Source organism: Lonchura striata, chromosome 15 (genome assembly GCF_046129695.1).
Source record: "Lonchura striata isolate bLonStr1 chromosome 15, bLonStr1.mat, whole genome shotgun sequence".
NCBI lineage: Eukaryota > Metazoa > Chordata > Aves > Passeriformes > Estrildidae > Lonchura > Lonchura striata.
Window position 1 is genome coordinate 2,370,482 of NC_134617.1, and position 25,529 is coordinate 2,396,010.

General features: G+C 46.7%; 1 protein-coding gene across 1 annotated transcript in view; it reads left to right on the forward strand.

Annotated features, from left to right (window-relative positions):
- Positions 1–25,529, forward strand: part of ERGIC1 (endoplasmic reticulum-golgi intermediate compartment 1) — a 57,569-nt gene that overhangs the window by 17,035 nt on the left and 15,005 nt on the right. Inside the window, exons 2-6 of the mRNA XM_021532126.2 lie at positions 4,305–4,366; positions 10,792–10,864; positions 20,207–20,301; positions 20,937–21,061; positions 23,370–23,474. Of these exons, the coding sequence (XP_021387801.1) occupies positions 4,305–4,366; positions 10,792–10,864; positions 20,207–20,301; positions 20,937–21,061; positions 23,370–23,474 (460 nt within the window). The remainder of the gene's footprint in view (positions 1–4,304; positions 4,367–10,791; positions 10,865–20,206; positions 20,302–20,936; positions 21,062–23,369; positions 23,475–25,529) is intronic.

The following is a 25,529-nucleotide window of genomic DNA, read 5'->3' on the forward strand; positions in this document are numbered from 1 at the left end:
CAGGGGTGGCACTGGATGATCTTTAAGCTTCCTTCCAACCCAAACTATTCCATGATAAGCTCCTTTAAGGGCCAGCACAACTCTTTCACCTGCTCATGGAAATCTTTTTTGGCTGCCCCTGGACCCCTGGAAGTGCCCAAGGCCAGGTTGGGATAGTGGGAAGTGTCCCTGTCCATAGCAGGGTTTGGAATGAGATGCTCTGTAAGCTCCTTTCCAGCCCAAACCATTGTGTGATTCCATGATCTACTTCTGCCTGAAGAAAAATCTGAGTAGCAGCAGCCCATATTAGTGTAGGTACAGCTTTTGAAATCCTTCTGACACTTGCTGGCACTTGAACTGTGCCACCCTTTTGTTTGGCTCCTTTGAGGTCACCACCTGGATCTCGCCTCACTCCTTTCAAGAGGACTGTGGCACTGCTGGCCACCAGAGAGTGGAGTTCTGCCCCAGACCTGCCTTAATCACACAGAGATTTGTGAATTTAGGAATCACCCTGCTCATCTCTGTGGTGCTGCTTTACCAGTTTGTTAGCATTCCCACCAGGAAGGTGAGAAGGTTTTTTTTTGCTGTGTCCTTTCAACTCTTGGGTTGATAAAAGAGTATTGTAGCATTCCCTCATGTTAGTTATGGATGTTGGTTCCTGCAAACCTCTGACATTTCCAAACGGGCTTTTTTTATTTCTTTGTTTGCAGCCCTGCTCTCCATTGAAAGAAAAGACACTATGGATGTGTCAGGAAATTCCACTGTTGTACTGATGACAACCTAATTCTATCTTTAGCCTCATATTCTGGAATTGCAAGGTCCAGCCTTCTCTTTATGAGAACACACATGACCTGGAGGAAGAACTTTCCTAGCAGCAAGTTTGTTGTTTCCACTCTAAAACGATGTTAATTGATCACCTCTAAGATACAACTTCGCCTTACAAGTCTCGCCTTTCTGAGGGCAGGAAGAAACTTGCCAAAAGCTAAATATAAACAACATGAAGTGGAAAATGCACATGTGCCTGCTGTGGGAGTGTGAAGTGATGTCTCCCTTGCTAAAGCAGGACGAGCTGCAGGTTAAGGGAGTGCACTGAGCAGTTGTAAATCTACACCCTGGTTCCTCCAGGTCACGAAAGATGACTCCCAGACTGTGGCAGTGGCTGCTCAGGGTGGCACAGGGGGTGTGTGTGCCCTGTGGGCTGGCAGCTGCAGCCCCTCTGCTCATCCAGGCTCCCTGCAGCATTGCCAGCACCTTCCACTGCTTTGGGTACAGCAGCTCTTGCAACAGCACAAGGTTCCTGTCTGTTCCCAGGCTACAAATACTCCTCGAGTGACCAATGCCTCAGGAACCTGGAGGCTTCTTGGAATTTTTACTGCAGGTGCTTGCAGGAACTCTGACCCCAGGGCAGGTAAAACCTGTTCCCCTCTGCCATGCGCACAGCTCCACTGCCTCCTCCCTCCTGCATTACAAATCATTCTGGTGTCTAATCCTCATGCTTTTCTCTTCCCAGGACAGTGTAAGTGCTCTCCTGGGTCTGCTTTCAGTTCTGGGAGGTAGGCAAAGAGCCAGTGGTAAAAGGAGAAAGGTTTTTCTAGTGGAGGCAGATTTTTAACCCTTAGGTCTGATAGGAGCTACCACAAATCTCTCATTTCTTGGGGCTTTGGGTTTTCCTGTTACAATAACTCTAGGTCTGATAGGAACTGCCACAAATCTCTCATTTCTTGGGGCATTGGGTCTCCTGTTACAATAACTCTTATCAACTTCACAGGCTTGTTTGAGAAGTTCGCTTGATTTACTTATTTTTATTATTATATATAATTAACGAAGCCTTCTTTGAGCTGCTGTCCTCATTGCTAGCATTTGATCTCTCTGGTGTCTCCCAAACATACTTTTCAAGCTGTCACTGACTCCTTTACATTTCATATCTTCTTCTAACTTGGAGTTAAAATGAAATGAAGAAGGTGGCTCTTTGTCCTGACCATACCATCTCCCATCATTCTCCTCAAACTTTGATGCCATTTGGATTTCCCCCTTTCCCTTCCACTGCTGTTTTCACTAATAGGGATCAGACTGAGGGAATTGTGGCCAGTATCAGGTGAGAGGTTGCCCAGAGCCCTGAGGACTCTTGTTCCTGTGCCAGATTATGAACCCTCCTAGCTCAGCACGTGTCTTTCCCAAGCAATTTATTGTTCTGCCAGGGGACTTGCACATAGCCAGTCCTATTTCGTTTGGGCTGGTGATCATTTGGATTTGCTGGTATCACACATCAGTGAGCAAAATCTAACTAGCAGTGTTTGCCTCTTACCCCAAACTTGTCTTTTTTGATTGTTGTGATCATTCCAGCATCCTTGTGCAAGCTTTAATACACCTTCCCTCCTTCCCTTCCCTTCTGCTTGGGTCAGGTCCTGGATGTCATCCTTCAGGCTTCTGCTTTCATCCCTAAAACTTTAATCGAGCACTTTTTGTAGTGTCTCTGCCTAATCCAAGCTTACATAGGCTATGGAAAAGTTCATTTGTGGTGTTGGGTGTTACTTACGTGATGAAATTACAATCTCAGAGGAGAGAACTCTGCCTCATACGACATCAGCTTTCCAGTGAGTTGTTTAAAAAGCTGATTTTTTTTTTTTTTTCTTTTAAAGCTGTGATGGGCCATCATTTCAATACTAGTAAATATTCCTGATGGTGAGAACAAACTTCCTTTTATAGTATCCACACACTGCTGTTTTTACTGAATCCAGCCTGGAGCTGTTTCCTATTTCTGAGTGTTGGCTCACACTCAGCAGCTCCTGGTGTTCACGTGCTCTGTCTCCCTCTGTTTCTCTCTCAGCTTTTTTAGCCTTGTTGATCTATTATTGTGACTTTGGCCAGACGACGCCAGCTTTCAGCATTTAATGGGCTGCGAGAGCAACAGCTTCCTCTGCCTGTGAGACCATGATGTCATCAGCTACTTTGGGTTCTTTCACCATCCTGATGCTTCGGTGGATGTGGAAAGAATGCAAACAGCACTTTCCAGATGTTCTCGGGGCAGCTGGAAAACCATACATGGATTGTTTGGCTGGGGAATATTGCTGGTGTGGTTAGGAGGCAGCAGGGAGAAGGGGGATGAAAACACAGCTCCTGTGCAGCAGTGCTGTCAGGTGTCCCACAGAGGGTTGTTGGGGTGTTAAGGGATGGCACAGCTTATTCAGGATCCAGCTGGGCAGCTCAAATATCTTCCTGCCTGCACTCCATTCCTTCTCTTCCCTGCCTTCCTCCAGCTTCAACTCCTGACTGAAGCACAGCATCCTTCTGATCTCCTGCAAGGCAAATGCTTTGTTCATGCAGTTCCTCTGAGTTATCTCAGCAGTTGAAGACTAGAGAAAAGAACAGTTATCTAGTTTTTAAACTCGCAGCAAAATATTTGATGTAGTAGGAGCTACTGAATAAACACAGGGGTGTTTCATCTTGGTGCAGTGTAGACTGGGAATTTGGAAGCCCTCTCCAGGGCTGGAAAAAGCATCAGCTCTCACCCACTTGTGGCATATCCAAAAAAGTCTATTTTTAGGGGGAACCGATCACTTCCTTCTTTAGGGTGGGTGGGTGTTTTTAATGCATTAATTAATTTTTATTGAGTGATGGAAAAGCTGATGTCAGAGCTGCATTGCGGTTGGGCGTGCAGGAACACAAGGTGGTAGGAAATAACACAGCTAACACATGAGGGCAGGGAGAGTTTAACCATGGGCAGTTTAAAATAGCAAAGCTGAGCCTTATGGATATTAAAAACTATGACTGAATCAAAACAACGGGCTAATATTAAACTGGGCTTAGCTGGGGGAGGAACAAACCTGTTGGGTTAATTTCTGTTGTGTTATCCAATGTCCTAGGGATTTTTTTTTTATCTCGACACCTGGATTTCTGACTTAGGGGGCGTCTATTTTTGGCTTTGCAGGATACACATGAAAAGGGGCAGTACAGATTGTGTTTTACTGGGGTTTTTATTCAGGAGTCTGAAGAGTATCCTTTTCTTTTTAGAGTGGTCTATAAACTTGTCCAGCATGACTTCTTGCCTGGCTGCTCTTGCAGTTCAGATTGCACAGATCCACAGCAGGGAGAGGGAGGGAAATGCTTTGGAAATGGGAGCCAAGACAGAGCACAGTTACATAATTGTACAAAAGAAAAGGGTTTTTTTTGTTTTGTTTTGTTTTCCTTCCTATATCCTCCTGCTACTGAAAAAATGTTGTTGGAAAGCTGGATGGAAAAAACTTCAGCATCGTTCATCCCTGTGGGGGCTTGAAATGTATTGAAATGTTCCACCTGTTTTATGGCTGGTGCTTTTCCTCTTTCAGGTTTGACATCTACAGGAAGGTGCCAAAAGACCTTACACAGCCAACCTACACAGGGGCCATTAGTAAGTAACTTTCTTTTTGATGTCCTTGCATAGCCCTGGTCTAAAATTAAAGATTGTTTGGCCTCTCTGTCTGCAGGGAATTCTTTTAAAGGGATGTTAAGCCTTGGAAAGGGTGTCCTTTGTTGCTGAGGCAGATTGTTCTGCCCACCAAACAGTGGAATAGGTGGTGTGAATTCAGAATTGTGGCATGGTTTGGGTTGGAAGGGGCCCTGAAGAGCCTCCAGCTCCATCCACTGATAGGGATCCACTCTCACTGCCGTGTATCAATACACAGACTTTGGCTGATACAGATCTCTTGCCTTGGGCCCCTTTTCCTTCCTTCCTGCTCCTGAGGGAGGCTGAGTAATGGATTTCACACAATTATGTGCAGCGAGCTGGCCGGGCAGAGGGCTTGGTAAACATTGATCAGGCTGGTCCTGCCCGGCCTGTCATTACCCTGCTCATGCAGCTCTCCTGGCCCTTGGAGCAGGCACTTCCTTTGATCAGGGAGCTGTGCCCCACTCAGCCATGCTGGTAGGTGGGTCAGTAGTCTTGTGTGTCACTGCTGACGTGAGTGATGTCACATCCCTTGGTGACAGCACGCAGGACTGAGTCAGTGCCAGTGAATCAGGACACAAAGGAAAGCCCTCTGTGAGCTGGAGAAACTCCTGCCTGTGAGCATGGTCGAAGAACAGGTTGTCCAGGCTGCTGTGGAGTCTCTATCCTTGGGGATGCTCCAAAAAACCAGAGCTGGGCCTGAGTAACCTGCTCAGAGCAGGGGAGTTGGACAGGATGGGCTCCAGAGAGGTCCCTGCCAGCTTCAGCTACCCTGTGCTTCTGTGAAGATAACACATTTCCCTAAATATTTACTCTGAGTCCTTGTCCCCTGAGTTCTCCTGGCCACTGAATTACTTGTATCCTAACTCCCATTTAGGTTTGTTGAAGTTGTGAACAAAGAGCTTGACTCAAACTGTTTGGGAATTCAGGGGCAGATGAGATTTAGTGTTTTGAAAGAACACTTTGAACTTGTGAGTGATCCTGCTTTCTCTTCTGTTTTGGAAACTGAGAGTTCCCACACTGCCACTGGGCTCCCTTTGAGAATTTGTCTTGTTATGAATCACCTGCAAAAGAGTATTTTAGAAGCAAAAAAAAGAAACCATCAAAGGCCATGGAGTTTAGGCTTTCAGATCTGCAGTAAACAGCTCAAGTGATAAGTCTGTTGTGGGAAGGCTTCAAGGTTGTGACTCTTCCTTACAATTATTAGCTGACTTATTTCTCTCTACTGTTATTTACAGCTTCTCAGGCTTTGATTTTCTTCTCTAACTGGTTCTCCTTCTTTTTCTCAATGTTTTAGGCAGCCTGATAGAAGCTTCTGAACCACACAGGCAGCAAACAAACTGGTGGCTCTGCCTGTGAGGATCTTGTGAGCAGCTTTTCTAATGGGCTTTTTTCTGTCTGACCAAGCCTGTGGCTTGTAATTTGAAAGCCACTAATCTTAGGTGTTGTAGGAGGCCATGGATGAGACCAGCCCATTGCCAGGCCAGTTGGAAGCCTGGGAAGATTGCATGACCTGGTGAAAAATTGCTTTAGGGAAGTCAGCCTTTGTTAACACTGGGGGCTTGAGTGCAGGGGAAGGTTCTGACTCTCAAAAAAGCTTTTAGGCTTTAGTAGTCATGTGGAATTACTGTGATTGCAACTTTATTTGGGCTTTCTTTAAGTCCTCCAAGTTTTACAGAGCAGATATAAAATAGTCCATGATATCCAACTATTAATTTAGGCCTTTCCCATATGATTTCTGCTGAAACCTTAGTTCAGTATCACTTCTGGTGCTGAAGGCTTTCTTGAAGAGGTTTCTACAGGGTTTCAGCAGTGGCTTTTGGATTGTATCCATGTCTATTAAAAAAAAAAAAAATTGATTATTTGGGAAGAAGGCACAGATCAGATTAAAGAAGAAAAGAGGTAGAAAAGAGCAGCTCTGCTCCTGACTTCCAGGGCTGAAGGGGCCAAGGCTTTTAGGGAAGAAGCAGCTAAGGGAGAGTAAATGTTGGGGGATTTTGAGGGAGAAGAGCAGGTGATCTCAAACATGAACAAGCTCAGAAGCCAACTGGAGTTTTTGAGGCTTTATTAGGTATAGATTTTTAATTCCAAAATTTGTATGCAGTGAACGCTGCATACGAGATACTTCAGATCTGTGTGGCAGCCACTCAACTACAAACTATTTTTTTAGGAATGAACAAACCAAGAATTTACTAAGGGTAAGGTTTGTCCAGAGCAGCACAGCCACTGCTGTGGTGTAGAAGTTACTCATTGCTTTTCCTCAATAAAATTCCCTTTTTCAGGCAGCATCCCTGTCGTGCTGTTGTCCCTCTTCCAGCAGCTTTTGCAGGTCCTTCCACTGTGTGTAGCATGTCTGTGGTGCCACTGTGACAGGCGTGGTGACAGCCTGGCCATGTTTGGGTACAGAGGCAGCAGCAGCAGCACTCCTGGCTGGCTGACAGTTGGCATCTGGCTGGACAGGAGCAGTGGGGCTCTGGAGAGGAGCCTGCAGCCCAGGCAGCTGCTGTCACCATCCTGCTCTCCAGCCATCAGTGTGGATGCATAGTTTGCATGCACATGTTGTATGCACACATGGAAACGTTATCCAGAAATACTCTGTGCTGTTTGGGGGCTGGAGTTTTAAATACACATCAGGAAATATCGAAGTTATGATTCACATGGCGCCTGTAACGGGACCCGTTCCTTGTGCTTCTTAGCAGTTTGCTCCAGTGAATGATAAATACTATTAATTTTATGCCTTAATATAGGCATGGCTCCATGTTCTCAGTCTGTGTGATGTGTTAAACACTTTGCCTTTCTCTCATTTCTCGTGGGGTAGGGAGGCAGAGCCAGGAATGTACGCAGACAGAGTTTGTAGTGGAAGGGATAAGCACAAAAAGGTTAGTGCAGAAACAAAAACCTTGGCAGAGTCTCCCATCCTTTTGGGATTGCAGATTAGCAGTGTATCTACACCAGCAACCTTTGATATATTGATCATGTTATCATATTAGAGCTTTAAAAAACCTGTCTCAGATGTTGTTGGAGCTCTGTGGGAATGTCACCGTGCTCTTGCAGTTAACGAAGCTTTATGCATGAATTGTTTGATTCTGTCTCATCCTAGCCTTTAATCTACTTTTCCAAATATAATACACTTGTCAAATGTGGGTGGTAGGACTGCACATTTGCATGGAAGCAGGTAAAAGCCTTCACTGTGAAAGAAGCAGCTGAAGCACTCCATGCATAAATTCCTGTGCTGGGAACATCATCTGTGCCTGCAGCTCCAGGCTGAGAGAGGAGCTCCTGTTCTGCACTGAGGAAATGCTGCCTCTGGAGAGAGTAACTGATAATGCTGTCACATCAGTCTCATGCCAAAAACTCCCCCTGCCCTGGAAATGTTGTGTATAGGAAGAGTTTAACGCTCCAGTGTCCTCTTTCCCAGAGTGTCTGGCAGCAGATGCCTGAGAAGGAGCAGGAGGGGCAGGTTAAACACTTCCCCAGGCTTTGCTCAGTTGGCTCCTGAGCTTCCTAAGCTGGAGTTGGTTCCTTGTACTTAGTATCCCTCAATGGATTTCTTCCTCAGGGCATGCACGATTCCTTTTTGTAATCGAACAGGTTTTATTTCTTAAGCAACCTCAGCATCTGTAGTCAAGAATCCTCAGAATTCAGTTGTGTAAAGGAAAACCTCCCCTTGTTTTTTACCTCCCCTTTCCGTGTAGTTCCCACACTGGAAGAGACAGTGAGTGGTTGTTCCCCACTCACCTCCTTCAGGCTGCTCATGATTTTATATCCCCCTCTCATGTCCACCCTCATTAATCTCTTTTACAGCTTCAAAACTCACTCTGTGGTTTGAAGACTGGGCAAAGCATTGAGGAGCTTTGAAAGTCAGTCCCTGCCAGGCACTTCAGGGCATTCTTGCAGGGTTTTTTAGATATAGGTTAGTGGAATTTCACTGTGCTGTGTTGGTAAGTATTGTCACGAACCTTCAATGCAAGAGCTGAACTGAAGATGGACTTGAGGGAGCAAGTACTGGAAAAGAAGGTATTTTGATTATATAAGTGGCAGAGAAGGAAGCTGAAAAATTGGAGGAGAGAGGAAGCTCTGGGAGAGAATTTAGTTAAGAGAGTTAGTAGTAGCTTTCCTAGAAGTGCTTGAGAGCAGAGAGGTCTGGCTGGTGCTGTGGAAAGCCTTTATGGGATTATAACAAGCAGCAAGGAATATGGGAAGCAATTAAAGAAAAAAGGGTTTTATCTGTCAAACACTCTCCCCTGCAACTGCCAGAGATCAGAGATCTCGTGTCTCTCTGTCAATGATCAGCACTACAAACACTGGATCTGCTCATGTGCTGCCTGGTTTCTTTTTTTGGGCTCTTATGTAGGTGTGGATGTTCTCACAAGAATTTGCTGCTGTGCTTTGAGCAGAGCTTTCTCCTGGTGCCCCATGCCAGGGGCTCAGCTGGGGCACAGCCCTGGTGACCTTCTGTGTCCTGACAGCCAAGACCTGGGAACAGCTGTGTATCCATCTGAGGTTTCTCTACAGGACTTAATATCCCTTCTTGCTTCCTGTTTTCCTACTGGTCTTCAGGGCTTTTTTCCTCTCTTTCCTCAATCTAACTAGTTGATTTTTTGGCATCTTTGTTTTTGGCATCTCTGTACAGGGGATTCCTTGCTCTGTAGAGTAGGTCAATAAATGAATCCCCAGTTGAAATTAGTCTGATGAGGAAGGGGAAGCAACGCATTTCTCTTTCCTCAGAGCTGGAAGAAGGGCACAAGGCTTTAGGTCACTCAAGGCTCTGTCTCAGTACTTGCCCTCAGCACCTCTTTCCTTCCCTTGCCTGTCCCATTCTTTACCAAGGGAGTGATAAAATTGTTCCCAGCCTGTTGTTACTTGAGCTTCCCAAAGGAATGGGCAGTCAGGCTGTACAGGTCATGTGGAGTAAAGTTGAGGAACATGGCTTTTTTTTAAATGTATTTCTCAACCCTAATGAATGGCTGTGGTGAAGTGGTCATTTCACAGAGAGCTGTGCTGGGGTTGGGGGGGTTGTGCTGGGATTGTGCTCTGGCTGTCACAGCCCTGGAAGAGCCTGTCAGTTCCTGCTTTGCCTTTCTGTGAGTGATTCATGGTGAATTTGGGTATTGTGTTTAACACAGAGGCACACTGCAGCCCTGTCCCCTTGAGCTGGCACATCCTTGCCTGCTCCAGTCATCCCTGATCCATAGGATTTACAGCCATGCTTCCTTCCAGCCCCTCCTGTGTGGGTGACTGTCACTGCTGCCTCAATGTCCCTGCTCAGGGGTTGAAATAATTTCCTGGTGAAGAGCAAACAGTAGCATTCCAGTTGGAATAATTTCCTGATGGAGAACAAGCAGTAGCATTCCAGTTGGAATAATTTCCTGATGGAGAACAAGCAGTAACATTCCAGTTGGAATAATTTCCTGATGGGAGAACAAACAGTAACATTTCCAGTTGCTTTGGGTTCCCTCCATGCCATTCCAGGTTGGAATTCCTAGGAATTGTTGTCTGGGTACCTCACAATTCCTTCAGTGGGGATTTTCCCTCGCTGCAGAGTCAGTTTGTCAGCAAATGGAGAAATGAGAGAAGTCACTGGCTGCACAATTCCAGTATTGCCACTCTGCTGTCCGAGCTCTGAGGTGCCAAAGCATCTCCTCATCCCCAAAACACCATGTAAGGGCACTGTGTGCTTTCAGAGCAAGGAGGTGCTGGTTCTTTTTGCCTTCTGGAGGTTTAAATAGTGATAAAATTGGGGGCCAAGGCTCCAAAGAAGTGGTGTTGTCAAGCAGCCGTGTCAAGAAGAGCTCCCACTTCTTGACAATGGCAGACCAGCATTGTGTGCTGAAAATGGAGAATGCAGGAGCTGGGGGGAGATGGAAATCATGACAGAAAAAGTGGTCCAAAAGTGGAAGATATCCCTGTTATGGGTCATTAATTATTAAGCCAAGGGATGCTTATATTTTCACTGCAAGAGGCAAAGAAATTAAGATGAGGCTTTTCTAGATAATCTTGCCTGTAAGCAGAATTAAGACATGCCTTTGGTAAGTTCCAAGGGTGGGGAAGCAGTGGTCAGGATTTTATGTGAATTTGAGGGCTTTTATTTTTTTTTCTTGTGTGAAGAATCTTGTAGTGTTTGCTCAGTGGGAAAGACACAAGTTTGGTATTTATGCATTCATAAACTTCTATAACTTTTAATGGTTCCTCAGGATGTTTGGATATTGGCGTAGCATTGAAGTCACTGCTCTGGTGGGCTCCTCTGTGTCATGGACTCTAAAAATTGTTAATTCTCAATTGTGCATGGGTGGCATATCAATAGGGGCAGGGATATGGCTGTTGCAAACAGTTTTTGTCTTTGTTAGACATACAAAACTAACCTTTCCCTCTCCTTGCCTCTGTTCCAGTCTCTGTCTGCTGCTGTCTCTTCATATTGTTTCTCTTCCTGTCTGAGCTCACCGGATTCATAGCCACTGAAATGTAAGTAAAAGTCATGTTTTCCCCTGTTTGTGTGGATGTGAATCTTTACAGCTTTACTGTTATCTGAGAGAAATATTCCTGTAATTTCACTAGGTCATTTAATTGCCTAATAGCTTTGGGATTCCTTTAGGTTGAGTCCAAATTCTCAGACATCCATTCAGCTTTTTAATTTACTAAAATTAATAGGCAAACTTGGTTCTGAACTATTTTTGATAGAGGAAGCTGTTCCAGACTTGCTTGATCCTTTATTAGCTGCATGCTGGATTGCATAATTAGCAGCATGGAGAAATGGATTGCATAAAATAAGAATTATTAATTTAATATCAATAATTGCTTTTTTTATTATGTCAGAACTGAATCTCTGACTCATGCAGGTAGTTTTATTAATGTGTGAATTTTTTCTTCTTTTGTTGAAAGAAGAAAACCTTATTCACAAGTTTTTTGCCTGAGGACAAGTTGCCCCAGGTGGTGACAGCTGTGAGAAAAATGGAAATAATTTCTACTTTTAAAAATTGCTCATTGAACACGTATGTAAGTACTTATTAACACCGAGTTAATCAGATTTTTATTTTTTTCTCCCTGTTCTCGTATTCTTCCTGCCTCAAAGTAAACTTTTAGTAACTCTTAGCACATCTACCTTTGTTTTGGGCTCTAGGAAACCTTCTCCATCACTCTGCTGATGTGGCAGTGAGCTCACTGAGTGTGAGGCACAGTTCCTGGATAGTTGGGAAGGGTGGAACTTATGTCAGGCCCACATGATAGTCCTGATAGCAAGAGATGTCAGTGCTGAGCTAAAAGCCTCTGAAACCTTGCTTAGATTGATCATTTTGATAACCAAGAGACTCTCATTGTTTTTGTGCAGCTCTGTTTTGGATCAAGAATATAATTTCAGGAATAATGTTAAGCTTGACTAATGTTTAACTGAAGGTAGGAGTGTGATCAAGCTCGAGATCATTTTTTGTGCCTGTTGCACGTTGACTTCAGAGATGGCATCTCAGATTAGTTGCTTGCTCACTGTTTCTTTGACTTCAGTTCCGTGTGTTTGCTTGTGAAATCTGGAGTCACCTTATCAGCCACTTCACAGAGCTGAGTTTCCTTGGGTTTCTTGTTTTAAAAAACACAGAAAAGCTAGACAGGCTGCTTCAAGTACAGCACTGCTTTTTCTTGCTCTCCTCATTCTCTTGCCTGGTTTTCTTTTTTTCTTTCAGTTAATGCTTTACAGGAGGAATTAGTAATACTTACCCAGTTTTGACTCAGTTGTAGTAGTGGCAGTTTCCTGACTAGAAATTCCTTTCAGAACAGCACAATTGCATCATTCTCTGAGGCCTCTTCTTGTTTTTTCCTTAAGAATATGATGCATTTTCCACAGAAATATTGGGAAGTGCTGTAAGCATGCTCAGCTGACAAGTTCCTCAGTAAAACCTCAGAGAGATGCTGAAGTGCCTTTCCCAGCAGGAGCTGCGTGGGGAGGAGGTGTTTGCAGGCAATAAAGGAGTAAAATTCGAGAGAGGATGTCATACAAGAGTCTGGGACAAATGACTGCAGGAACCTGATTCGTCATGGACTGTCCAACACAAAAGCTCACACAAAAGAGTAGGACAACCTCCTTCTGATGAGTTAAAAGTCATCAGACTCTTGCTGGGAACATTCACCCCCAGCACTTGTGAAAAGGCTCTCCCAGAACAGCGGAAATACTTCAGAAAGTCACTTCAAGTCCTTCCCAGTTCAGCAACTTCGAAAGCAGGAGTGAACTTTTATTTTCCATTTGTTACTCATTGGTTTATCTTCTGAGAAACCCAGTACAAGTTGTTGTGAGCCTCTTGTGGTTCCCTTTCACTCAGGTATTACTGGCAGTGAGGCAGCAGAGCCTCATCATTGGGAATAAGAATTGGGAGCTCTGTGTGGTCTGGAACTTGCGAGAGCTCTGTGCTGACTGGTAATAGCAAATAACAGGGGAAAAACTGTCTCAAGAAGGTTTTTGAGCCTTATTTTCCCATGATCCAAATACTTAGAAATATATGGAAGAGTCCTATGTGCAAAGTGTTCAGTTCTCATCAACTTTTATTGAAGCTTCAAGGGGTTTTTTAGTATTAAGAATCTCCTACAACAGATACCTCACCCAGATTGAAGTTTCCCAATGCCAGCCAGGACCTGAATGATTACAGGTGTGCAGTTACATGGGATGAACTTTCCTCCTTTGTCACTGCCAGCTGTGCTGGTGAGACTGCATCACTCTCTCCTTTTGTGTCCTATTTCCCTTAAAGCACTTGACAGAGCCAAGCTGGGTGGGGAGAGCTGCACACTTTTGATGACAAGGTGAGCACTTTACCTGGTGTTTTACATCAGAGATGTGGCAGATTCCCTGCTGAGCACTCCTGCTTCCCTCAGAGCCCTGTTCCACCGAGTTTTTGTGTGTGGGGTGTGTGCAGGGACAGCTCCTCCAGGGCAGAGATGCCCACGGGATTCCCGGTCCCACTCTCAGCACCCAGAGCTTCCTTTGGTGGCTGCATTTCAAGCAAGAGGTTGGTGTGGTTTGTTGAGCTCGTGGTGCAGCATGAGAAAAGAAGCTCTGCTCTGCACCACACTGACCCCAAACACTCACTGGCTCCTGCCCACTGCTGGACTTTCTTCCATGTTCACATGAGTGCAGCAGCCTCAGTGCCTGGCGTTACTCGAAATCTCGGTTTGGCCGCTCTTGCCCAACTTCAAAGCTGTTTTTCCTTGACCAGCCCATTGTGATAGCATTTACAGTCTCAGCTGCTGAAGGCTTGTCTGGATGGCTGAGAGCCAAGAAATGACAGCCTCATCTCGAGGATCAGAGTCACAGCCCTAAGCCCAAACATCACCTGTGTGGGGAGGACGGCAGCTGTGTCATAACTCGTGTGGGCATTTCTGATGAGCGCCGGGGCTGTGTCTGGGCACAGGAGCTGACTCCAGTTAGGAAGTCAAACCAAGACACTGCAGGAAGCTCATGGAAGAGGTAACACACTCTAAAGGCACGTCCTATTCTGCTGCTGACGGGTTTCCTGGGGAGACCAGCCCTGAGGAGGGTAGAAAACTCCCAAGCTGCTCATCTTCCAGATTTATCGTGTGACCCTAACAGGCCTGTGAGCAGCCATGAAGGAAATCCAAGCTTGGCACTTAGGTGGGGCTGCATCCTTCCCAGGAAAAGCACAGTCAAGTACTGGTGAGGGAAAAGAGCTTTTTTCTTTCCTCAGTCACAACCCATCATTGCCATTAAGGGGAGGGTGAGTTTAACTCTAGAAGTCAAGGATCTGCTTGATTTTTTTATGTTTTTTTTTTTAGTCCAGACTGAGTGTGACTGAAGACCTAGTCCAAACTTCAGGCATTGGAATGTCCCCATCCCTGGAGGCGTCCAGGGAACACCTGGATGTGGCGCTGGGCTGGGTCACAAGGTGGGGATGGGAAAAAGGTTGGAGTTGATGATCTTGGAGGTCTTTTCCAACCTCAGTGATTCCAAGAACCTTGATGAATCTCCTCAATTCTGTAGAAGATAAAGAAAAGGAGGTCTGTGCTCCAATTTGAACATCTGAAAGGTGAACAGCATCAAACACTCTTGTCCCACTGAGCCAATGACTCAAATGGCTGAAGAAATTAAGCTAAAGGGTTAAATGTGCCTGGTTTTTCCTGGGCAAGACCAACAGTTGGTTGAGTTGAGAGTAGTCAGAGTGCTGGGAATGGCTTGTCCTGCCTTTAGCAGCCTCCTCATTCCTCTGCTGCTGTGCTGCAAACCAGAAGCATAGAAATCACCCATCTCTTTTCTAATTAACTCAGATCAGCGCTAGACGTTAATAGCTGGCAAGATGATAATCTCCCAGTTTTATCACCCTAATTAGGTCATGAATTATGTCCTGTAAGATCAATAATAGTTTTCCAAGTATTCCATCATTAAGGATTAAAGATGTAATTAACTAATCTAGTCTGCCTTGCATTGGCAGCCAGGGGAAGGGGTAGGAGGGTATGAATGTGGTGCTTGTGGTATGAATGTTTGTGCTCAACACTAATTCATCTGCCACAGCACACTGTAGGAAGCAACAGACTGTTCCTGGCAGTGTTTGCTTCTTTTTTTTTTTTTTTAATGTAATAACAGACAAAAACCTATCTGAAGTGACAAGTTTGCAAATTGGAAAGCTGAGCCCCCCACAAGGCAATTAATTACTTCAGCAGAATATCTGCAGTGAAATTACTGCCTTTTCATGAAAGCATAAAACATGAATCACAGAAAATCCTGGGCTGGAAGGGACCTACTAGGATGATCAAAGCCCAATTCCTGGCCTGAAACAGGATAGCCCCAAGAAGGCTGTCAGGAGTGTGGGAGGAAGCAAAACTTCAGGAGTTTCAGGGAGCAGTGTTCTTGTCCATACTGGATTCATTTGCATGCCCAGGACTGATCCTGCAGAGCAGCAGGATTGTCACCAGACCTGTCTTGAGAGGCTTTTCATCCCATAGCTCTGCAGAGCGTGTGGGGTGTGTTTTGTGGCTCTCAGCCCATGGAAATGGTACCAACCAGCAGAGTGTGATCCTGCTGCACCAGGGGTTCCTCCTGCTGCAAACCCCAATCTGGGAACACAAGCCAAGAGATGCCACAATCCACTGAGCTGGAGATGCACCTCCAACCCTGCTGGCCCAAACATTTGAGGCAGATGACAAGCTGGGGCCAAGCAGCCCAGCACAGGCAGCAGAGCTTTGTAGGTGAAGGAAATTGGAGCTGTAATCCTGCTCCTGCCGCGGGCTGACCTTGAGACAGACACTTTTCTGCAGAAGGATGTAATCCTTGGGAGCCCTGAGAGAGGTGGGCAGGTAAGAAGCTTAATTGATGTTTGCGTGGCAAGGTGGGGATTACCTAACAGGAGGTGCTGGAGGTTTGTGCGGGGTTGCTGTGCCCTGTGTGGGCTTGCAGGAAGCGGAAGGTCGTGTCATGATGTCATTTGCAATTCCTGACTCAAGTCTACACTGACGTCTTTCCAACCCTTCTCCTTCTTCCTGTCTCCTGGAGAGCTGTAATCCCTTCCTTTGTAGGGCAGCGTGTTTGCCGTGCTCCACAGCTGATCTGGGACAAGCATCTTCACACTCAGGAGCTGATTGGGATGCAGAAGATGACAAATGTCACGGCAGCAGACACATGACGCAGTAGAGAGTTTGCTGACCTGCTTGTTGTTGTTTCTTCGCACAAGTTGAAAAGAAGATTTGTCTCTCTGCTCTGGCACCACTGAAAATGTGGTGATGCAGGAATCTCAGCATTGGAGGGTTGTGTTTCTCTGCTCTGGCACCACTGAAAATGTGGTGATGCAGGAATGTCAGCATTGGAGGGTTGTGTTTCTGGAAGCTGGCTGATTAGAGCTGAAAGGGCAAGTGGAGCCAATAGGGCTCATCTGAGAAAGTCTTTTGAGAAGCTTTAGGCTTCCTCAAGAAAGAATAATTATTTTCCCTCTTAGGCACAGGGTCCTGGAGATGAGAGGGTGCCTCCTGGGATTTGTAGGACAAGGTAAAGTGCAGCTTTCTGGAGTAAGTGGCTGTATTTTCTCTGTGGCTGATGGCTGAGGAGGACTCTGGCTGATTTCTTGCTGTGAAAGGGGGAGAAAAAAGGCTAACACCTGAATCAGGGACTCGGGACAAGGAGGATAGAGGACAAGGCAGATGTGTTTAGAGGGCACCCACGCAGTGTGTGAAGCTGTGGAAGGTGGATGCAGTGCCCACCCTCTGGTCCAAAGTGCTGCAGGCTTTTTGGCTGTTGAAATGCTGAAGTTAATGGCCAGAGCCGCTGGGTAGAAAGAAGTTACTGTGGAAGTTTTGTTTCTGGGGAAACAGAGCTGTTGTGCCATAAATCTGAGAGCTAAAGCACAGGGAACAGGTCTGCCTTTCTTTGGATAAAACCCTGGAGCCTTGGCGTGCCCTCTGGCTGCTGTGGCCCCTGTCCTTGGCTCTCTCGTGCCATTGCTGTGGTCTGGCCTAAGGGTCCCTCCTGTTTTTGCTGGAAGTTTGTAAGCAGACAGGGTAAGCAGCCCAGCAGCATCACTCAGGAATGTGAAGTATTTCCAAGTGGCTCTTTCGAGAAGTGAAGCAGATTCCTGATGTGTGGATCATGGAGAAACTTCCCTCCTGTTCCTCCGGTCAGTGGTGGGAGGCTCTGTAGGGGTGGGAGGTCCAGCTCTCACCTGGTGTGTGTACTCATTATACTTTCAGGGCTCTGCACCCTCACCCTCCTTCATTGTGCTGCTTTTATTCAAATATTCCTTACTAGCAGCCAGGAAAACACCAACTCCTACGTGTTTGGAGAAGGTACACCCTGCCTTTGGAGTCACAATATGACCAATATCACTGCCTTCCTCTGCCTGGCCTTGTCTTTTATTTCCTTTGTGACCATCCCAGATTTACTGGTAAGGCACTGTTACTCCTGGGACACTTTGTATTCCAGGACAGACAGCTCTAAATTAGAGTCAACTTCTCTTCTTCCACCAGAGACTTTCCTCCTTCAGGGAGAGTGGCTAGAAGGGGTAAATAGTACTTTTCCTGACATCCCAGGAGAGTCTGATTTAATGACAGCAAGGGTGAGTGCAATTTGGCTTTGTGGCCCTGGGGAGGAGGATGGCAAGGGACATGTGAGTGCCAGCCCTTTGCCACCCAAACCTGGGTGCCAGTGGTTCACTGGAAGGAATAGCCTTGACCATGGAAATTTGCATTACCTGTGAGATTTCCAGAATTCCAATACTCCAAATATTTGAGGAGTGGCCAGTTTATTAAAAATGACATTTCTTGTGAGGTTTGCCCCACCAAGTGCAGCCCGTGGCGTGTTGTCATCGTAGCCTTGGTTCCCCATAGTGAAAGGGAACATCAGTGACACACAAAGGATGCACTTTGGGGCTGGATTTGTCAGTTGTCAGAGATGATCTTGCCATGAGCAGGCAGTGGCTGGAGCTGGGAGGGAGAAGCAGGATCCAGCTGGATGGGTGCTCCATGGAAGGTGACGCTTCTGGTGGAAATGAGGGGAAGGAAAGGAAGGATCCACTGGGAGGAAGGATCACGAGCTGCCTGATGTCTGTGCAGTGATAATTGGGTTGTGAAATGTGGAGCATGAGTTGGAGAGGGGCAGGGGGCTACTGGGTGAGGAGGAGGAGGAGGAAGTGGCTGTGAGCCTTGCCCAGGGGACAGGCTGGGAGCCACTGGTCCAGTGACCGGACTGCAGGACAGGAAACCAGTTTCCTTCACCTGCAGCTAATGGGCTGTGTGACCTGCACAAGCTGCCCTACTTCTCTGTGCCTCAGTGATCCAGCCAGCAGCCAGGTGACCTCAGCACTTGCCTTCCTCTGTCAGAGCTCCCACGTCTCCCTGTGAACAGTTCATCCTCCGATTTTGGCCAGAGAAATCAGAAATTTCTGTCTCGCTCGCTCATCACCAAAAGGTTCCTGACAGGTTCAGGGTTAGAAATCAGCAAATACAAGCACTGACCGTGCTAGGGCTTTTCTCCAGAGAGCTGGGATGCTGAGCTGAGCTGCTGGGCGTGACTGTGCTCTGCCAGCCCTGCTGTGAACGCTCCTTTAGCCAGGAGCGCCGAGGTGCCCCTGAGGTGGCACTGGTTGGGCATCCCTGGGCATCTCGGCCAGCACGGCGCTGGGAAGGAGCCAGGGGTTCTGAGAGGGGCTGGCTGGAGCTGGGGAATGGATGGGAGCACTGGGGCAGCACTGAGAGCTGCCTTGCTCTGGGGGATTAATGCCCGTCCTGGCTGGAGCTGCTCCTCCCAGCCCTATTTGGATATATGACTTAATCCAATCTGCCCAATCTGTCAGTAATGAACACGTAGAGGAGAGAATGCATTCCACCCAGGAGGAGAGGGCTCGGCCAAAAAGCTGCTAACTAGGTCACTGATGAGCAATCTTTCCCCTCCCTCTGTGTCATTTTTATTAATCACTTGAAAAATAGGTTGAGTAATGATTGCAAGCAACTTGTCAAGCCAATTAAAAACAGAGAAAGGTAGGGCTGTGAAGCCGAAGACAAATGCTGTGCTGGTTTTAAATGAGTGTCTGTAAACCCCGCTGACCTGTGAGTAATTGCCTCCAAAAAACCTGGCAGCAGGTGTGTTTCTCAGTGTCAAGGTTTGTTTCTTCTGCATCCACAGGGCAAACAGTTCACCGTGGCCCAGAGATGTATCACCAGAGCAAAATCACTTTGAGTCTGTCTTGTAGCTGCCTTAGCTTTGACTCTTAGCATGTGGACTCTCCAGTGGGGCTTGTCAAAGAGTTTAGTGCACTTTGAATGTAAAATAAAAATGCTACAGAGCACTTGCTGGTTTTATTTTATGTAATTTGCCTGAATCTAAGCTCCCATAGCTTTATAATCTGCCCAGCTGGAAGATAAATCGTGAAATCTTATTTGTTGAACAGGGAAAAGAGCTTCTAGGTAATCTCACCATTGTCTCAGATCAATGGGGTGAGTCTCCCCAGGGTGGATTCTCCAGGACCATTCAGCAAATTCAGCACTGGGGTTGTTTTGGTTTATTTTTACGTGTCGATTGGATTGTATGTGCCAACAATAAATATTTCTACTCCTGCCTTGCTCTGCCTCTCTATCTGTGTTTTGTCTCCTGTGAGATGAGTGCCAGCACTGTGGGTGCTCTGAGACAACATTACTCTTTGGGAGGCTGCTGTAGAGTGTGTGAGATCCTGCTGTCCAGGATGTTTCTTCCCATCTGTTCCTGGCTCAAATCCCCTTCTCCTCAATTTTAGTCACCACTTTTGGTTGCCATTCATAGCCTGGAATGTGATATTAAGGAGAGGAATACAAATATGCCGTGTTGCCTTCCTTCTCTTGCTGCTGCTCTGTCAGCTGGGTGGCAATAACAAAAGGCAATTAGTGACACAAATAAGCTTTCCTGGGGGTAGTTGAGAGCAGCCTTTCTCTAGAACTATTTATGGAACAAATGGAAAAACACATGATTCCCTCCTGCCTAAAAGGAATAGCAGCCCAGGGGAGGGGAGGGTTGGATCAATAACCTGCCATCTTTCAGCATTAGCCTCTTGTTTTGTAGCTCCTCTGAAAGCCCAGCATGGAGAAGGGTACAGGGAGCACAGAACAGAAGTTTTGGTTTTTACTGGTGCAGAACTTGTTTAAAGCCTCCTGTATTGCCAAGCAAAAAATCAAATTAAGCTGTGATTTGCCTCCATTCCATCCTGGAGAGCTTTCCCTTCTCTCTGTAACTCTGTTGTAGCCATCACACAATCAAACCTCCTCTTTGCAGTCTTTTTCCCCATCCCCATGCAAGTTTTTGGGTTTTTTTCTGTGGGAAGCAGCCCTGTGCCTGAACCCACCTGTGTTTTTGCCCTGCAGAGTTAATGAGCTCTACGTGGATGACCCAGACAAAGACAGTGGAGGGAAAATAGAAGTGAACCTGAACATCAGTTTGCCAAACCTGCACTGTGAATGTGAGTACCCCTTCACTTAGCAGCTTTTCATTGTGCTTTGAGTAATACTTGAAACGGGCCCAGACTGTACAGTGGCCCTTCTTCTGTAACAGGATGGAAATAAGTAGCTGCAGCCTCTGCCAATATCCCATTGCTTTCTGTTCCAGGCCAGGGCACCTGTTTTCTTGGACCATGTGTTAGTGGCTGATCAGCTTCACTGGCTCTTTTCTGAATCTCATTTCCTTTTTTTTTTTTTTTTTTTCTTTTTTAATAGCAACCTTTTTGTGTCTGGGAGCAAGAAACCTCCCAAGTTCCATCTGAATGCACCAGCTGGTTGTTGGCTCTTCCCAAGTCACCTGCCTTGTCTGCCTGAAGTTTTTCTGTTTGTGTGATTGGGATTGCAGGCAGCTGGCAGGACATGGGAGGTGTATTTGTATCAAATAGGCAGCGTGAAAAGTTTGGTTACAAAGCTTTTGGGGTATAACAATTTTTGACAAAGGACATTGTCACCTCAGTTTAGTCAAATGTCAGGAAAAAGGTGTGGATTTTTTTTTTCAAGTAAAGGCAATACATCCTTTTCCTGTGCAACCTTCCTGATACTTATTTTGTTTGATTTTTTTCTTTTTTTAATTGTCTTCTCCCTCCCACCCCTGCAGTGGTTGGACTGGACATCCAGGATGAAATGGGAAGGCACGAAGTGGGTCACATTGACAACTCAATGAAGATCCCTCTCAATAATGGGGATGGCTGCAGGTTTGAGGGCCATTTCAGCATCAACAAGGTGAGTGGCAGTGACAGTGGGTGAGGGTGTGCTGGCTGGGGAAACACAGGCAGGATCCATTTGTAAAAATGAAAATTTGGAAATCCGTGTCTCTCCTGCTGTGTGTGTGTTTATGACTCTGATCAGACAGAAATTCAAGTCAGTGTGAGGAGGGGAGGCTGCATGGCCAGACCCACAGGGAATGTGTTAGGGGTTTTCTCCATTCTCCAAAGCAGGTAATGGAGACAGAATTGCTGAACACAGAGAGCAGCTCTGTGCAGCAGCCCAGTGTTCAGGGGATGTGTGAAAACCCTACAGATGCCAGAGGGCTTCTGTGTTTACTCCTCACGACTTGTGCACCTCCAAAACCTGACTCAGTGTGCAGAGGTCTCTGGCAGTGGCTGCATCCCAGCTCTGCTTTGCTCTGAGAGCTGCAGAATGACAGGAATGTTCCCTGCTGCAGGGTGCCAGGCTCCGTGCTGGGATGGTTGGAACACAGCACGTGGCCCCACGCATGCTTGGTGGGGATGCTCTGCTTCTGTCTCAAGGAATGAAAATCCAGGCCTGGAGGAGGCTCCTCTTTGGGATGGGTGTGTTCAAGATTGAATAATCTTGCTATGTAATGCTGGAGATGACTTGCTGGGGTGGGGGAGGCACTGGTGGGACCCGCTGATGTCCTAAGAAGGGCACACCCTTTATTCACTCCTCTTGGTGTACCACAGGCTACAGAATCCTACTTCCTTCTTTTCCTCCCAGGTCGTGTTAAAGCACATCTAAAAATAACAGACAGGACCTCTTGCTGATTCTGTGGCATGGAAAGGATTAGGGATTTAAAAAGAGGACTTTTTCCTCATCTCTGAGCCACCGGGATCGCTGGCAGCTGATAGTCCACAAAAACTGGGAAAGGGCTTCTGGAAAGTTCTTGTCCAGACAATTCCCAGAGAACAGAGCTGAGATACCTGGGGGTTTGTCTGCTGGATGTGGTGTGTCCTGCTCACAAAGCAGCTCTAGAAGGAGGTGCAGAATGTGGCAGTGAGGAGCTTCCTGCACTGCTGATTTGTGTCTCATTCAGGGGCTGGCACAGCTGTCACAGGCAGGGGAGCTGACCCAGGACTTCTGGCTCTGGAATCCCCAACCTCGTGTGTGTGACCTGGAAGTCTGAAGTCCCTTGGCAGGAATTGCTGAGCTGGGAGCTGCAGTGGGACCTGGCCAGCCTTGGAAACTCGACCAAGGCTTGCACTGGGGTGTTGCTGTCACAGCAGCTGAGGGAGGACAGGGTGACAGTGAGATGATGATGGTGTGTGCTGCTTGCTGCAGGGCCTGACGCCCTGTTTGCTCAGCTTGCTTGTGACACAGCTGGTGTCCACACCTGAAAGTGTTCCCAGGAGTGCACTGCTGCTCCTCAGGTCATTAAATCAGCTTTCCTGAAAGCACATGGAAGGGCATGTGGCCTCCCATGGCCCTGCTGGTGAGGTGTCTCTGCAGAGAGCACGCTGGGCTGCAGTTGTATAACCACCCTCCCACTCCTGCCTTGAGCCAGATTGCTCCTCAGGATTGCTTCATTTCACAACCTTTGCTCAATAGGAAAATATTCTTGCACCCTCCATGACAGTGATTGAGCTGGATCTGCTGAAGGATTTCAGGGCTAGTGACCTGAAAAGTGCATGCATGCAGAGTGGTGCCATCAGAGAGACACCAGGGCTCATTTTCTGTCTTGGAACTGAGCCTTTAGGTGCAACTTGTGTTTTTCAGTTCTTTGTATTTCCCTCCATTAAAAAAATGAAAAGGAAGGGTCCTGCTGGCGCCTGCAAGGTGGAGAAGGGGAAGATGTAGGTTAGTTTGTATGGGATGCCCACGTGGGTTTGGTGGTGGATTTTCTCTTCATATAAAACTCATTCTTGCACACAATCTCAGAGATAAAGTTGCTCATGACTGGTACCAGAAGAAAAACACATCCCCAGCTTCCTGGGCTATTCTGTAGCAGTGGGCCCGTTTGCAAATGCCAGATGTGGGAGTAAGATATTGAGCAAGAGAGACAGGAATTTTATTTTAATAGGGATGAAAGGCATAGCCTTAAGTGCTGGGAATCCCTGGAGATGGGAGTGACCCACTCATCCTCTCCTGGTCAGGAACATCAGCAGTGTGGGGGTGCCGGACTCTGGGGCTGCAGCACTTGAGTGTGGTGGTGTTGGTCAGCTGCAGGAAGGTATCACTCATTCTTCCATCTTCCTGGATAGATCCAGGCATTCCCATGTCACATCACAGAGCCCAGCAATGCCTTGAGGGATAAAATGTGCAATCCTGTCTTCCCTGTCTTGGCTAATTTTAGGTCCCTGGTAACTTCCACGTGTCGACGCACAGCGCGACGGCGCAGCCCCAGAACCCCGACATGACTCACGTCATCCACAAGCTCTCATTTGGGGACAAGCTGCAGGTGAGTCCTGAACATTCCCTGGCTGTAGGGGAATGCAGTGAGAGTGGTTTAATATTACACACTTTGGTTTTATGGAAGGCCTGTGTGTCCCTGCAACGTAAGCTCAAGTCTGGGAGAGTTGCCACCAGCTGGGGCAGGAGCAGTGTCCCGTCACAGAGCAGCTGTGCTGTGTTCTTCTGAAACTCAAAGTGCTTTTGAAAAACTCTGTGGCTGTCTCTTTGGGGTTTGTGGCTCAGCAAAGTCCTGGTTTTAGCATGAACACAGCAAACAAACCTTTCTGCAGTGATGCACTCAGGGAAGATGTGTGCTGGCTACTGTGTTCACCACAGCAGCAGTCAAGCTCTTTTTAATTCACTTCACTCTACTTGTAGAGCAGACACCTATTAGTCAAATTTGCTCTGTGAAACACAAGTTAGACTCAGCACTGCCAATTCCCTGCTGGGAAGAAGCTGAATACATGCACTTGCCCAGTGGATAGAGTTTCACCAGGTGCTGCAAATTATGTAATATTACCTGATTTCTCAATGAGGACAGATTACAGCACTTCTCTAGCCTACTTCCAAGGAGCTGGCCTCACAGGTGGGAGTTCCACATGTGCACACCCAGCTTGAGACTCACCCTAAACATTGCTTACCTGTAGTCTCTCTGTAATCTTCTTTCCTCAGCACAGACGTCTCATTAGTCTGCTCCTGTACACCCACTTCCAAAACCCTTTTTCATGCTAACAAGTCTAAGCGTTGCTTTGTAGTCTTCTGATTCTGCTCCCGGCTTCTTTTAGGAATTATCTTGTGTGGGAACGAGGAAATATTAGCGTATAAATAAGCTTGGCTTAATGTCTGTAAAGCACACCGAGATTATGAAAAATAGGAGGTGAGTGGTGACAGGGAGTTGTGCAGCCTGCGTGGGAAATGGGTGCTCTGAGGAAGCATTCCCATTGTTTTATCCTGGAGTGCTGGAGTAAGGCAGCTGGAGTGTGAATCAGCATGAAGGAGGAGCCTGGAGAGACAAGCAGCAAGTGTCTTCAGCTCTTGTGGTGAGAAACCTGTCTAGCAAATGTGGAGTTGGCTCCTGGCTGGGACAAGTTCAGATGAGTATTTTCAGAGTTCAGGGTAACTGCTCGTGGTCTGAGGGCTCAGGGAGGGAGCTGCAGGCAAGCAGCAGTTCAGCAGCACAAATTAAAGAAGGATATGTTCACCAAACAGGTGCTGCCACGACTCAGCAAGCAGTGGGACCCAGCAAGTGTGGGGAGCTTTAAATCTGTCTAGGTGCACCTTTGAATATTTCAGGTTGTCTCCACCTGCTTTGATGTAATAAAAGCTTCTATTCCTTACAGAGAGTGAGGAGCTTCTCATTCACTTGTGTCATGTACTGACTCTGCCACTGTGATCCACTGAGGGACAGGCTGTGTTCTCCAGAAAAAACAGTCTCTTTGAAGCAGAGATTTAAATATCATCTGGCACTGAATGAGCTTTGAGTCTTCATCAGTACTTTGTGCACAACAGTGGCAGACTTCACATAGATTTTTCATCCTCATTGAGATGAGATCAGAATGAAAACCTGCAGAATTAAAACTCATGCAGTGAGTTCCTGCATGTCAGGTAAGCCAGTAAGGAGAGGGATGAGGAGAGCAGGAGGTGATGCCTTTTCACTATCAGGGGCAGATGACTCTCCTGACAAGGTTAAAGCCAGGATTATTCAACACCATAATGTAGAACTCAGTAGAAATTATGATTAAAAATGCAATATCTCCTATTTCCACATCTCTCTCTTCACTGGGTTATCTGATGGCTGGAGGTAGCAGCTCATTGGTTTCAATTTTGGTCTTGATGAGGGGAAAATGTACCTTTGAAGTGGACCTTGAAGTCTCTGGCCCAGATATTCTGTAAGAGTCTTCTTAGCTGTATCAAGAATGGAACACAGCACTGGAGCCCACTCCAGGGGCTTCTTTTTCTTATTATGCCTTTTACAGTGAGTAAAGAGTGAGCACAGCCTGCAGATGTAGTTTGGGAATGGTCGTGGTTGTGTGAAATTCCAGCAGAGCACAGTGTTGGGAAC